We start from the raw sequence: 16,406 nt of genomic DNA on the forward strand, positions 1-16,406 counted from the left end.
CTTGTTATATATCTAATTATCTTTATAAATAAATATATTAAATTATCAGCAATTTGGTTTTATCTCTCTAGAGAACCCTGTCTAACACACTATATATTGGGCTATTAAACAACAGGTCAGCAGTTTGAAATCATGTGGCAATTGGTGGGAAAAAGAAGAGGCTTACTGCTCCTGTAAGATTTATAGCCTCCTCAGAAACACAAAGAGGCTATCCTAAAGAGTTGCTATGTCAAAAGTGACCGATAACTCGTAAAATTTTTTTTTTCCCTTTTGGTATTCATACCAAAAGTTGTGCACACGCTTATGAAAGAACTGAGGAGCCTCTAAACCCACATCTCTGAAAAACTATGGCTTAAGTGTTACTGTTAATGCTAGACACTTTGACACTGGTATTTCAGATTATCAGCAGGATCACCTATGGAAGATCTATTTCAGCAGTGATACCAGAATAAGAGTAGAAAGACAGACCTGGTGATATACTTTGTGTGTGTGTGTGTGTGATGTACTTCTGAAAACAACTGGCCGGTGATTATCTTGTGAACAGCAGTGGAACCGTCTGATATAGTACTGGAAGGTGAGCCCCTCAGGTCAGAAGGCACTCAAAATATGACACAGGAGGAGCTACCTCCTTAAAACAGTCAACCTTAATAACAAGTATAAAGTAGAGCTACGGAGATCTTAATTTGCTGAAGTGGTATAACTCAGAGTAAAAGAAAGAGCTGCAAACATCCATAATAATCACAATATGGGATATAACTTCAAAGAATGAATCAAGAAAAATTGGAAGTAGACAAAAATGAAATGTTACAACTCTGGGTTTCTACTTTCCAGAAACAAAAGAGTAAGAATGTAACAAAAAACTCAAGTCTGTACTAATCACAACCTCAACTACTTTGAGACCTGAAGAACTAGATGGTGCCCTGCTACCACATTGACCATTTTAACCAGGATCATAATAGCTGTTTGCAGATAGCATGGGGGGGAAAATTAAGCAGAACTCAAATTCTTATGCAAAAAGAGGAAGAAGTCAGTCCAACTAGAACACAGATAAGAGAAGACTCCCTGGGACTAGCTTCCTGAGATACTGTTTAAGCCTAGAATCGAGCCTATCCTGAAATTATTTTTTAACTTTTTTTTTTTAATTAAAAAAATCATTTTATTAGGGGCTCATACAACTCATCACAATCCATACATACATCAATTGTGTAAAGCACATTTGTACATTCATTGCCCCTGAGATTATTTTTTAATTAATAGCAATCTCCCATAAAATATAGGATACTACCAAAAAGACTGGTACCCTCACAAAACCATCATTATGATCTAAAATTGATTGTGGTGATGGACAACTCTTCTTAATATGATAGAACTATTGAATTGTATGTTATTTATATGCCAATTAAAAAATCATTAGTATGAGACCAAAAGAATAACAATTATTCAATACCAAAGATGAGAAGATAAGCAGGGAAACAACATTATTAGAAAAAAATTGACTACAATGAAAGTGAATGTTAGCATATTGCAATATGCAACTACTGTCACTAAAAAAATTTCAGTGGAAATGGTCAAATAACAGCCGACTTGCTATGTAAATTTTCACCAAAATTTCAGTAAAATATTATTTACAAAGAAAAAATGAAGGAGAATACACAAAGACTGACTGATATCTTAAGCAGTAATTGGCTGGTATGGGTCATTTTGAATAAGACAATCCTATCAGATAGCCTACTGTGCCCGACTAACAAACTGAAGTGATAGGATAGGATAGGATAAAACTCATGTACCTAAAAAGGAAGACCAGGTATAGCAACTATTATTAAATTTACACACTAACCACTGATGCTACACATGAAGATATTGAAGATTTTATCAACTTCTGTAGCCTGAAATTGATCACACACACAATCAAGACGCAATGATAAATACTGATAACAGCCAGGCAAACATTGGAAACTAAGACCAGCACTTGGAAACTATGGCCTTGGTCAGACACCATACCAAAGACTGACAGAATTCTGTACAAACAACACAACACTCATTGAAAATACCTTTTAAAAAAATAACAAACTGCAACTACATATGTGGACCTCCCTGAAAATGGGATACACAGGAATCAAATTGACATCTGTGAAAAAAAGAGACACTGAAGAAGCTCAAATATATATCAATAGAACATGGTCAGGAGCCAATTGTGGAACAGACTATCAATTTCTGACACTGACACATCAGTTCAAGAATCACTTCAGGACAGTGAAAATATGACTTTGAATACATCCCATCCGGATTCAGAGATCGTAAGAATAGATTTGATCCACTGAACACGAATAACGGAAGACCAAAGTACGGGATGACATCAATCATGAAGAAAACTCCTCGTGAGAAAGATGGGGCTTTTTACTTCCGTAAGAATTACTGTCCTGGAATTTCACAGGAGCAGTTCTACCCGGTCCTACAGGGTTTCTATGAGTCAGAATCGACTTGATGATATTGAGTTTGGTTTGGTTCTGTTTGAACCAAATGTGACATCCTTCTTCAGGAACTGGTCTCTCCTGATAACATGTCCAATGTTTGTGAGACAACATCTAACCAATCTTGTTTCTTTTTTTTCTTTTTCTTTCCAATCTTGTTTCTTAGGAGCATTTTAGTTGTACTTCTTCTAAGACAGATTTGTTGGCTCTTTTGGGAGTCCATGGTCTTTCAGTATTCTTCACTACTGCCGTAATTCATAGTCTAATTTACCAAGAAACTCTATTCCCAAATGAAATTACATCTGTATGTTAGGATTTACAGTATATATTTAGGGATGAGGAGTAGACACTATTCAATTTGTATCAGTTTTTGATAGATCTAGAGGTGGGTCACTTTCTTTGTCATTGAACTTAGTTATTACAGTTGAGTTTATAGTGCTTCCTGTGTTGCATACATTTGCTGAAACATTAATTAGTAGTCCTTCAATTTCTGGAGCCTTGTGTGCTGCCAATGTCTTTAAAGCAGCTTGGACTTCTTCCTCCTAAAACAGTTGAATGTCCAATTATTTTTGGCACAGTGACTTTTTCATTTTCCCATTATGCATCCAGCATAGTTCATTTTCTGCCCACAGAAACTTTCAATATTGCAACTCAAGGCATTTATATTTTCTTTCATTCTCTCAGCTTGAGGAATTCTGAGCATGTTTTACCCTTGTGATTTTCAAACTCTAGGTCTTTGCACATTTCATTAAAATACTTTGTATACACAAGCCTCTCTGATTAGTTCTTTTTATTTCACCATTTCTTCCTTTCACCTCCATTCTGATATTCATTTTGGTCTTTACTCCCCCCCCCTTTTGTTTTATGACATTAAAAAACATTACATATGGTTGTAGCAATGGAAGCCCAAAATTAATGAAGTAAAACCTGAAATAATTGGAGAAAATAAAAAACAGTTGGAGATATGAAGCCCCATTTTCAATAACAGATTTAACAAAATTAAACATGAGTGATCTTTCAAGAATGGAACGATACAGGTGTACCTTGGGGATATTGCAGGTTTCTTTACAGACCATCACAATAAAGTGAGGAGTATCACAATAAATATTTTGGCTTCACAGTGCATACAAAAGTAGTCTTTACATCATGCTGTTGTTGCTATGTACATCAAGTTGGCTCCAACTCTACATACACCGGAACAAAATATTGTCTAGTCCTATGCGTTCCTCACAATTGCTCTTATGTTTGAGCCCATTGTTTTTTTAATTATTAATTGAGAATTATTATATACATATATAGTTGAATCACGTCAAGCAGAATTGTACAATTGCTACCAGTTTCCAAACATTCTTTTTCTTCCTGGACTCCTTGACATGGTGAGTTAGTTAATTGTGCCAGCCTGGCCGATAATCACATGTGGTGCTGGTTGAAAGGCCGAGGGATAAATGGGTGGTGAAGCCTCGCCTTTCTAGTTCTCGGGTCTCTTGTTTTGTGATGGTTGCATCGGGTGCAGCTGCCTTAGCAGTTCCCTGCTTCAGCTTGCAAGATGGATTTCCTACAAGTCATCCCCAAGGAGAAGCCGCATGGATCTATCCCGATGCAGCCCTGGGTGCTGGAGCAGCCGTGTGGAGACCCCTGCCAGTGCTGAGATGCTTACACGTTCACGGACTCAGCTTTCCTCCTGCAGTCGGCATTTATTGCCTCTGTTTTGTGAGGTGAAGGACTTTGTGGACTGGTGTTGGGTATGGGTTAATGTTGGACTTGTGGGCTTGGGCAGCATTGGGTTGGGATGTTTTCGTGATGCACATTTTCTTTGCATAAAACTCTCTCTTATACGTGAGTTGCTGTGGATTTGTTTCTCCAAAGTACCTAGACTAATACACATGGTCTCCCTTTCACCACCCCACCCGTACCACACCTCCTAGAACACCTTATTCTATTTGCAGTCCCTATAGCTTCATCAATCCCAGGTTTCACATACCAAAACACAGATAAACATGTAACACAACTTCAAGCTGATGACCTCCAATAACCTAACACCTTTGAGATATACCCTAATATGAAACAAAACAAAAATACAGAGATTGTTGGAAACCAAATTAGGTCCAGCATGCATCAGCGGAGGGATCAACTGACAAGTTTTTACTGTTCAAGTCCTATTTATGCTTTTGATCTTCTACACTAGTTCATTGTTGCAGCCACTGTGTCAATTCGTCTTGCAGAGGGCTCTCCTCTTTTTTACGGCCCCTCTACTTTACCAAGCATGATGTCTTCTCCAGGGACTGGTCTCTCTTGATAAGATGTCCAAAGAACATGAGATGAAATCTTGCCATCCTTGCTTCTAAAGAGCATTCAGCTGTACTTCCAGGACAGATTTGTTTGGGGCTTTTTGGGGCAGTCCATGGTACTTGCAATATTTCCCGCCCGGCACCCTAATTCAATTATCTAGCCTCTTTTTTAGCCTTCCTTACTCATTGACCACCTTTCACATACATAGGAGGTGAATGAAAATACTATGGCTTGGGTCAGGGGCACCTTAGCCCTCAAAGTCACAATCTTGCTTTTTTCACACTTCAAAGAGTTCCTGTGCTGCAGATTTACCCAAATCAAGAGATCATTTGATCTCTTCACTGCTGCTTCCATGAGCATAGACTGTGGAACCAAGTAAGACAAAATTCTTTAACAAGATCACGATGGGAAAGTTTGAAATACTGTGAGAATTACCAAAATGTGACAGTGACATAACGTGAGCACACGCTATTGAGAAAAGGGCATGAGTTGCTCAATGATGGGCTGTCACAAACCTTAAATTGACAAGAAATGCAGTATCTGCAAAGCATAATAAAAGAATACATGCCGGTTATAAACAAACAACATAGCAGACATCAACAGATCATTCCATTTAACCACAGCAGAAGATATGCTCTTCTTAAATGCTCATGGAACATTTTCTTTTCTTTTATAAAAATATAAAAATATTTGAACAGAAAGTAAGTTTATTGAAGGGGATACTTTGGAAAAGAAGCCTAAAAGGCCCATAGCTTTCGGAACATTTCCCATATCTGGTCACTTGTAGGTTACAAAACTAGCTTGAATAAATGTAAAGTGGACTAAAATAACACAACGTTATGTTCGCTGATGAAATGAATATTAGAAATCTGTAAATTAAATCCAGGAAATTAAAAGATATATGGAACTAAAGAACACTAAATAACAAATGTAACACAAGAAAAGGGAAACTAGATCATACTTTGAGATGAAAGAAATGAAGCCAATATACCAGTGCTACAACAATGATTAAACAGAAGCTGTAGAACTATAAATACCTGCATTAAAAAGAGTACCAATTAAAACTTAATCATCTAACCTGGGACCATATGTAAGATACTGAAAAAAGAAAACTAATCTCAAAACAAGAAGGAAGAAAAGATTAGCGTGGAGGAACACAAAACAGAAAACAGAAAAACAATAGCGAAAACCAATACTACCATAATTCGGGTCTTTAATAGATGAATGACATTTATTAGCCTTTCGTTGGACTGGCCAAGATAAATAAGATAGAAGACTCAAAAGTACCAAAAGCAGAAGATGAGTATCGGCCATGATCATCCACATAGCCTCAACTTAAAAAGCTCCACACAATTTTCATAAATAGAACGAAGCTACATATAAAAATGATACACATTACACAGCCAAGTCAGACTTACCCTTGAAATGCAGTTAATGTAATGAAGTCATACTGAAATAGGGTGCATTCTAATCCCTCCTGAGTTGAGTTTCACACAAAAATGGATACGAGAAGAGCGTTTTACACAGAGGGAGATGAGCCCTGTGAAAGTCCACCTGCAAGTCAAGGAATGCAGGAAACACCTGGGGCTGCCAGAAGCTGAGAGATAAGGAAGAACCTTCCCCTAGAGCTGACAGCCAGCAAAGCCCTGCCGACATGCAGAATCTGGCTTTTTAGCACACAGAAATATAGAAAAATAAATTTTTGTACTTTATGCTGTCCAATTAGTGATATTTAGTTATGGCAGCCCTAGGAAACTGAGACTGGATCCAGACTTAGAAACTGCCATATTACAATGCACTAAGATGCCTTTTCTGTATTAATAGGTTAAATGACAAGAAGGCAAACACTGCTCCAGTTAACTTTTGGATGAGTAATTTTCTCTAATTTAGTGCTTTGCATGGGTTCAGCGTGCATTCTAATTTTTATGGTTGTGTATTAATGTGCAAAATGAGGATTGCACGTACTCTTAAATCAAACAAAGCCTTCTCTTTTGCCTGATACCTTCTGTCATCAGGGAAGATAATGGCTCAGTCTCTTAACCTGTACAAAACTCTACTCAGAGAAGCCTTTCTGTTTGTGCAAAGCATCATCACCTGGTCTTCTCCTCATTGCATATTTTTATGTTAGTTTCTTTGTGATGCTGTAATAGACTATCACAAGGGGGTTGCTTTTCATTCTTTTCTCACAGTTCAGCTAGACAGGAGGGTTCTGCAGGCTCTAAGGGAAGGCCCTTGACTCAAACACAGGAAGATAGCCAAGGAACCAAAGAACATTAAGGCTAAAGAAGCTGAATCAAAGGTTTTCCCTAGTCTATCCTGTGTTATAGGAATCCTTCTGGCAGATTGGTTACAGGTTGGGCTACTAACTGGGAGGTCAGCAGTTTGAAACCACCAGCCGCTCTTGGGGAGAACAATGAGGCTTTCTACTCCCATACAGAGTGACAGTCTCAGAAACCCACAGGGCAGTTCTTCCCTTTCCTCTAGGGCCACGGTAAATTGGAATCCCAGGATGACTGAGTTCCTAATTGAGAAGTTACGACAGATATGGAGATCACATGACAGATAGAGAGATCATGAGTATGATATGTATTTTGGGGGGAAATAGGGGAAATTCAGTCCACAGTCTACCCTTGACACAGTATTCCTCTTCTCCATATATTATTTATCTAAACTCACAAGAAAATAAGGTACTGAGGCTAGGTACTGCCTGCTTTAGTTACTATTTTAATTCCGGAACTTAAAATGATACCTGATATACTGAGACATTCCACAACTTTTTCCTTGAATAAAGCTTTATAAGGAAATAGATCTAAAAATATGAATATAGTAAGTTATTGATATAATAAACATAGAAAGTTATGGAATAACTAAGATAGTTCTATTTATTTATTTATTTGAATATAGTTTAAAAACAAAGAAAAATCAACATTAACTATTATCATGATTCTATTTTTCACAGCGATAATTACAGAGTGTTTACTATGAATTAAATTCATTCTGAGGTAGACGTTATAAACTGGCCCATTTCATCCAGAGAGGTTAAGAAGCATACTCAAATCTCAGAGCTGGAAAGCAGATTTTTAAAATGCTCAGGGGGAAATTATGTATGTGAACTATAAACTTATTGAAAAGCCTCCCCAATTATGTGCACTTGAAAGGAACAATGACAGAATTCACATCCTCCTCACCCTGCAGGCCTAGGTGACCCAGATGTGCTCCGCATAGAGCTCTCCACTCTTGGATTAGCCACTTCAGGAGGCTGAGGAGGAATGAGTGTTTTCCGTACTGCCATTCTGAAAGAGACAGACAAACTAGGAAATAGTAGTCTCCGGGAATTAGATGATAAGCAGACAAGACATTCATTTGCCGGGCATACATATGGCAAATAAAAGCACTAAATGGCTATATAGTTTTAAAATTGATGTTTATCAACATAATAAAATCCAGAAAGTACTAGAAGGCTTTCAACAAAATACAGATGATCTCGTCTTACTTCCTATCTAGTAAGCAACCATCTGTGACTCTCAGCTGCTGCTTCTTCCTTCTTAATTAATATAACGCATATACTGCTAGGTTTTGATTACTCAATATATGACATCATGATCTCTTAGGGTAGATGAAGACTATAATGCTACCCCCCCTTTGCTTCCCTCCCCACCGTCCCAATATAGTTACATACAATTCAAATATATATAATGTGCTCATTATAATCATTCCATCTATGTATATTGAGCTTAACCCTGGATTCCAAGTGGTAAAAAATTTATCAAAGGAAGGAGTTAGTGTCCAACTGCTGTTGTTGCCACTGAGCTGATTCCAACTGATTTTAACCCTGTGTGTATAGATTACAAGGGCTCCAGAGAAATTTCAACCTCCCACAAGATTGTCACCTGAGGGCATTTGGCTGGGTGTGAACCATCAACTCTTTGACTAGTAGTTCTGCCCTTAACTGTTGGTGCACCCAGGGACTCTCACATCATGCCAATAAGGAGCCAAGTAAAGCTAGACCTGAGATTTAGCCACTGAATTTAACTATGGAAGCACAGCTGACCCTGACACGTTTATAGTTTTGATAGTCTCTGCCCCACCCCAGCCCCACTGCCACTGACTCATGGTGACCCTATAGGTCAGTGGTTCTCAACCTTCCTAATGCCATAACCCTTTAATACAGTTTCTCATGTTGCAGTGACCCCCGACCATAAAATTATTTTCGTTGCTACTTCATAACTGTAATTTTGCTACTGCTATGAATCGTAATGTAAATATTTGATATGCAGGATCTATTCTCATTGTTACAAATTGAACATAATTAAAGCATAGTGATTAATCACAAAAACAATATGTAATTATATATTGTGAAATACTTATTTCTAATTACAAATCAATGAAATGTTGTCTTGAAGCATGGTGTTGCATGGGTAACAGTCTTCATGACAGTCTGGGTGTACCTGCATATGGGTGGACCAGCCTGGAGATGGATAGAGGAGCGGTGTCTCGGTTCCTAAGACCATCGGAAATATGTGGTTTTTTATGGTCTTAGGCGACCCCTGTGAAAGGGTAATTCGACCCCCATAAAGGGGTCACGACCCCCATAAAGGCTGAGAACTGCTGCTATAGGTAGAACAGGACAGAGCAGAACTAACTCAGGGTTTCCAAGAGTAGTGAGGGTAAATTCCAGACAAGAGTGGGTTTGAGAGAAAGTGACTAGAATTAGAACATACCATTTTGCAACTCCTAATAATTAAGTTGGTTATAACTTGGATCACTATGATCCATATGATTTTCAGAAGCAGGTTTCCAGTGTTTTTCTTCCTATATTCTATGTCTAAAAGTGGTGCTGAAACTTGTTGCACATAGTTTTGGACATCGTTAACAACACACAAGTCTCCCCTGAAAGATGGGTGGTGATGGTTGTACACAAGGTGTATTGGCAAAAAAAATCAAATCCAGGTCTTATGCACAAGGCAAGAATTCTAGCACTGAACTATCACTGCCCACTCTATACCCCCATGCACATCATGGGAATGGTGTAGGGCGAGGGAGCACTGTTATGAGTCATAGGCTCACTGTTATGATTCAAGGGTCAATGCAACAGCAGCTAACAACAGCAAAAATGAATGCAGCTAGACACATCAAGGAAACTAATGCCTCAAATAAAGGTGATCACCAGGTATGTGTCTCCTGGTAAAAGACTAAACACCACAACCTTCCTGTTAAAAGAAAAAAGAAGAGGGCAGGAGGAGGAAGCTGACTCTAATCAAACCTTTAGATTCAACTACAAGTTATAAAAATATGGCTGGCTGAAGTATAAATAAAACTACTATCAGAATTTGACCAATCAAATCCAGAGAGGCAAAAACTATATGACACAGATCAAGTTTCATTAATAAATATGGAAGATATCAGTATATTAAAAAGTCATAGATTCAAATACATAGCTGACATTTGGCACAACTAAAAATTTAACATGATATTTGATGACAATAAGGTGTTAGGTATTTTTTAAAGTATGTATCTCTCAATGGACATATGCTGAAATAAATACTAACAGAGCAACATAAGCAAATTTATGTCAAAATAATAGTAAAATGGGACAATCTAAGCATATATAAGTGATCTTCAAAAAGTTCATGGATAATACATATCATGCAAAAACTATGCATGGATTTAAACTCTTGGCACAAAAATTAAACTAGTTGTAACTTGCTATAACAGTCTGACTTGATTCGCGTTTGGGGCATGAAAAAGCATAAAAGTATCATTTGGAAAGAGTCCCTATTAAAAACATTCTGCAAAAATTAAAACAAGGATAAACATCAGATTTATGGTGAAGCTAGGGTGGAAGAATGGTAAAATCACTGATGCTTTATGCAAAGGTTAGGGAGATAAAACCCCTCCAAAATAAGCAGTTTACAAATTGATAAGTGGTTTACAGAGGGATGAGACTATGTTGAAAATGAAGTCCGCGGCGGCAGACAATCCACATCAATTTGTGAGAAATACAGGGCAAGATACGATGAAATAATAATTTATTAGTTGTCAAGGGTTGAGGGAGGGGGCATCGGGGAGGGAGGGAAAAAATGAGGAGCTGATGCCACGGGCTTAGGTGGAGAGCAAATGTTTTGAGAATATACAAATGTGCTTTATACAACTGATGTATGGATTGTGATAAGAGTTGTATGAGCTCCTAATAAAACGATATAAAAAAAAGGTTTAAAAAAATTTGTGAGAAATACTGTTCATGCCAAGTGAAAGTTTTCTATGGAAATTTTAAACAGGTGGGAACAAGACACCGAAACATTTCTTGGAGGAATTTTTTAACAGGAGATGATAACATGGCTTGTGACATATGATTCTGAAGACAAAGCGTTATCAAAGCAATTGTTACCGAGGGCTGGAAGTGGTCTAGTCAGAGATAAGGAGAAGAACAAAAGTCATGGAAACAGCTTTCTGGGATGTTCAAGCCATTTTACTTGTTGACTTTCAGAGGGTAAAAGAAGAATAATGTATGCTCATTATGAGAGTGTTTTGAGAAGGCCTAACCATGGTGCTGAGTGAAGTCAGTCAATCACAAAAGAACAGATAATAAAAAACAAAAAAACAGATATCATATAAGTCCACGACTATAAGAATAAACACCACGAGGTAGCCAGGTTTCTACTCCTAGATCATGTAATCTTTTTTTTTTTTTTTAAGATCATATAGTCTTCTAATCCTGTTTCCCAAATAACAAGGTCAAGAGCCTCCCTAACTTCCATTAACCATATATCACCCATCCCCTCTATATGTACTTCTTAAAAAAACCACTTCAACAGAGGAGACCTCACCTCAATGGGGGCCAGTTTTTCAAGATGCGGGGAGAGGGAGATGACTAGTCAGTTGCTGCCATACAAAAATATGCTAAAGTTACCCTAAATCAACAAACACTTCTACCAGAGTGATAAAGGAACCTTACTGGAAATTCAAGTCAAGATGAAGGGAGAGGGACATGTACATCTCAGAAAAGGTGATTACATTTCTGTTGGTGGCTAAACAGAGAGGAGCAACCTCCCATTGGGAGTGAGGGAAAACCACGTAATATTTATATAGAACTCAAGGGGAGAATATGCTTAGTACTATGTTATAAATTACACACTTTGGACCTAGTTTCTATGAAACCCTTGGTGAGTCAGGCCCTAACAGACTACTGGGACATTAGACTGTTCTATTGAGGTACACAGTATCTTTCACAAGTCACAACTAAAGGACTTGAGGTGGAAATCTCACTAATTGAGGTGGAAAACTCAGTAAGTGACCTGGGCCTTACCTCAAATTCACCTGTAAGCTTTGGATTTAAAGCTGAAACTCCCTTGTGTGAGAAGCAGATGACTGCTATTCCACGGTTAAAGAATTGGCAGCCGGTGGACTACAGTGGTTCAGATCTCTTGCCTTGAGGGTGCTAAATGCAAGGCCAACCTGTTGGAAATCACCAGCTGCTCCCAGGGGAAAAAGATGGGCTTTCCATTCCTGTAAAGAGCTATGATCTGGGAAACTTACAGGGGCATTTCTACGCTTTCCTACAGTGCCTGAGCTCATTGACTTGGTGGCAGTGAGTTTTGCGTTAGGATGTGTATTAATCTGGTATACATGGTTCTGCTTTACTGAATGAGTGTTATTGAAAGCTTTGCCCTATCACCAACCCCCATTGTCTGTATAAAGTGTCCAGTCATTTAAGAGTTTAATCTGGACAAGCCAGCAATTCACGTATTATGGTTTATATCCAGCCTATACTTGCATAATTTCCTTTTCTCAATAGTGTTTTAAATTTTATTCCATTGACTAAAATAATGACATTACCAATACAATTGACTTAGGCCCCATGGGGATGATTGATAATGTTCTTAAACAGAAAATGATAATGATGTCTCTAAAGTGAACCAGAGACATATATAAACAACCCCCCTAAAAAACCAAGCAAATGGGAAAAAAGCTCCACTGATGTGAGGGGGTTAATGTATTTGGAGTTCGTTCCATCAGGTCACACTGTTAATCAAGCTTTCTATTTAAGGTTCTGAAAAGATTGTATAACAGTGTGACACAAAAAAGACCTGGTTTGTGGCACAGGGGCCTGGTTTTGCCACTACAACAATGCACCTGCTCACACAGTCATCTCAGTGCACCAGTTGTTGGCCAAAAACAGCATGCTTCTCTTGCTCCACGCACGTTAGTTACCTGACCTCACTCCATGCGACTTCTTTTTGCTTTTGTGAATGAAGAGGGGCATGAAAGGACAGTGATTTGGCTACTTAGAAGAAGTGAAGAAAAAACACAAGGGAGGTGCTGTCGGCCATCCCAACAGATGAGTTTGAAAAATGTTTCCAGGAAGGGAATCACAGTTTTCACAAATGTATTAAGTGTAATGGAGAGTACTTTGAAGGTGATAAGGTTGTTTTGTAAAAAAATTTTAATACATAGCTTTGAAAAAAAATTCCAATTTTTATTGGGTAACCCCCCTCGTATATATAAATTGAGTTTGAGCTCACACTTAATTCTACACTTGATCTAAGAATAATTAGTTCTATGACGTGACCCTGCTTGATGCTCACCCTCATGAAGAGACCCCAGAAGATATATGGGTGCTATATCAAAGTATGGTGAAGAAACCAGACAGTGTCTGGCTATCAGAAAGAATAGCACCTTGGCTCTTAAATGTTTGTCTTAAAACAAGCAACCATCTAAGTGAGGATCAGCTAAGTCCCCATGGAAGAAGCACACCAGCCTGTGTAATCCAAGGATTGAAAAGAATAAAATCCAAATCCAAAGGAGGAAATGGTAACAGAGCTTAAACTGTGAAATCTGGTTTTCAGAAGGCAGTGGATGACAGGAAAAGCCCCAAATCCATCTGCAGGGTCCAAATGTTGGAGTAAGCCTCTTGTGAATTCCCTCTGACCATAGTCAGGGAATGTAAACAGCCTTGTTATCAGGCAGAAAGCACTGTAAAGTAGACTATGGTAGACGTAGTTAGCTTATAATTTAACAACCTTTTCATTTGATTTCCCTTTGATTCAGCTTAAAGTTGCTTCACTTAAAAAAAAACAACAACCCGAGAAGAGAAAATACACATGGAATGTGCCTCAGGTGAATCCTCTCTGACCACAGACCAGGGATGTGAATAGCCTTACTATCAAATAGAGTGCATTGGAAAGTGGATTATTACAGATGAAGTTAGGTTAAAATTTAACACCTTATTTGACCTAACCTTTGATTCATTTAAAATTTGTTCTAGTGTTTAGTGTTTTCTCCTTTCTTTTTGACTGAGGTTTTAACTTTACTATTTGGGTATGTTTTTCCATATATAAAATCCAGGATAGGTAAATCTAGAGACAGTAACTGAATTAATGGTTACCTGAGAGAGGTTAGGGGAAAATGGGGAGCTAACAACTACTGAGTGTAAGAAGAAAACTCTAAAACTGATTTTGGTGATGACTGTACAAGTCTTTTTATTAAGTGAGAACTATTGAATTGAATGATATGTGAATTACATGCCAGTAAAACTGTTAAAAAACAAAAAAAGCACAGGTGAGGATGAAACCAGATCCCGTAAAAGTTGTAAATTAGGATAAAGATCAAATTAACACAGTTACTGCTGAGTCAATTCTGACTCTTACGTGTTAGAGCGGAACTGCTCCCTAGGGTTTTCATGGCTGTAACTTAGATCACTTTCCTTTGGAGACACCTACAGAGAGGCTTGAATCACTGACCTTTTGGTTTGCAGCACAGTGCTTGTTTGCACCAGCCAGGACTCAATACAAATCAGCATCTCCACTGGTATTGAGTTGATCTCCTAGCGACCATATAGGCCAGAGTAGAACTGCCCCTTATGATATGTTGTTGATAGGTTCCGACGCACAGTGACCTTATGCACAACAGAACGAACCACTACCCAGTCCTGCGCCATCCTCACAACGGTTCCTATGCTTGAGCCATGTATGATTTATGAGACTTTAAATCTTTACGGATGCACACTGCTCTATTTCTCCCACTGAGATGCCAGAGGCCTGGAACGGTTGACCTTTTGGTGAAACAGGACTTGCTTACAAATCAGTAATAACCACGTGGGGAACTTGTTTGCATTGTCCACTACTACTGAATATATGACCTTGCAAGTGGGCAACAGAAATGCCTTTATGTATACATAAAAACAAAACAAACATATGCAATTATATTCGGGGTGACATTGTAACTCAAAACTGGGGGGAAAAACCCCAATATTCATTAGTAGCAATACGAAATATTTGCAGACTTCAAGGTTTGCATTTGAAACTACCAGCTCCTCTGCAGTGGAAAGATGAAGCTTACTATTGTCTTATAGCCAACACTGGATGGCAATGAGTTTGAGTTGGGCAATATACATAAATAAACTTTGATATGCTTATAAAATGCTATTTTATAGGAATAAGTTATTATCAAATGTAAAAATGTGGCTGAATCTCACAAAATGGATCAAATGAAGCAAGAAACTCATACTTCAAAATGTGCACAATGTAATTCTAAAATGTTAAAAAACAGAGGCAAAGTAAACCTCTAAGATGAAAGGCTACAAAACTGGTTAGTTACCTTTGAGGGAAGGGGCTGGTTTATGTTTTTGACCTTTAGAATGGGCCCCATGTAGTGTAAATGGTTAAGTACTGCAATATCAGCCAAAAGGATAGTAGTTCAAACCCACTCAAAGGTACCTCTGAAGACGGGCCTGGTTATCTTCTACCAAAAAGTAAGAGCTTTGAAAATCATATGGAGCAGTTCTATTCTGCATACATGAGCTAGCTCAACATGCATCACAAGTAACTGAATGGAAACCAGCATAAGAACAATGGTTGCACACCATGCTCATTTTGTATAATTCATTAGCTCACACGATTGTGCAGTTCTCTGTATTTTTAAGAAAATGCTGACAGTAAGATTGTAAGACCAGGAAAGAACAAATAAAGTTAACTCCTCTACCTTCTTTGTAACTAAGAATAAAGACATGGGCTAGTAGATGGTGGCGGAAAAGTGAGATCAATAGAAGAATTTAAAAATGCTCTATTTTGTTATTGAGGAAATAGACAGCATATTATATATTATACATCATTCAACAATTTTAATACATAAAATTTCGTGATGGTGATTACATTCTTTGAGTTGTGAACCATCCTGTTCTTTCTTCTCTGAGTTGGTCCCCACCCATTAACATAATATAAATTCACTACCCACGAAAGCTGGTGTTTAATCTTTTGAGCAACTATTATTGATTTGATTTTCAATTTAGGGATATTCCCTTGTGTTCTCAAAATGTTCCTTTTGTATAGCATTATACTCCTGTTTCATGGATGCAATTTTCCTCTGACCTTTCTAAAGATATCATTGGTAGTTTGGGTTGTAGGTTCATTCTCCCTGCCCAGTCTCCTCATCTTTCCAGGTGCTTTCCCTAGAATGTTAATTATTGTTTCTATCTTCTTTAATTAATTTTTTTATTGTTGGATTCTTTTTAAAAAAAATAATTCTATTAGGGGCTCATACAACTCTTACCACAATCCATACATACATCAATTGTGTAAAGCACATTTGTACATTCATTGCCCTCATCATTCTCAAAACATTTGCTCTCCACCTAAACCCCTGGCATCA

The 16,406-nt window shown here is 37.9% G+C and overlaps 1 protein-coding gene across 2 annotated transcripts in view; it reads right to left on the minus strand.

The window, feature by feature from the left end:
- SAP130 (Sin3A associated protein 130) overlaps positions 1–16,406 on the minus strand; it is an 82,198-nt gene that overhangs the window by 20,945 nt on the left and 44,847 nt on the right. Inside the window, exon 15 of one of the 2 annotated variants that reach the window (XM_004703867.4) lies at positions 7,949–8,053. The exons of the other annotated variant lie outside the window; for it this stretch is intronic. Within the exon in view, the coding sequence (XP_004703924.1) occupies positions 7,949–8,053 (105 nt within the window). The remainder of the gene's footprint in view (positions 1–7,948; positions 8,054–16,406) is intronic. 2 annotated transcript variants of the gene reach the window in all.

The sequence above is a fragment of the Echinops telfairi genome, unplaced genomic scaffold (genome assembly GCF_000313985.2).
Source record: "Echinops telfairi isolate 266 unplaced genomic scaffold, ASM31398v2 ScPeMD7_4;HRSCAF=17, whole genome shotgun sequence".
NCBI lineage: Eukaryota > Metazoa > Chordata > Mammalia > Afrosoricida > Tenrecidae > Echinops > Echinops telfairi.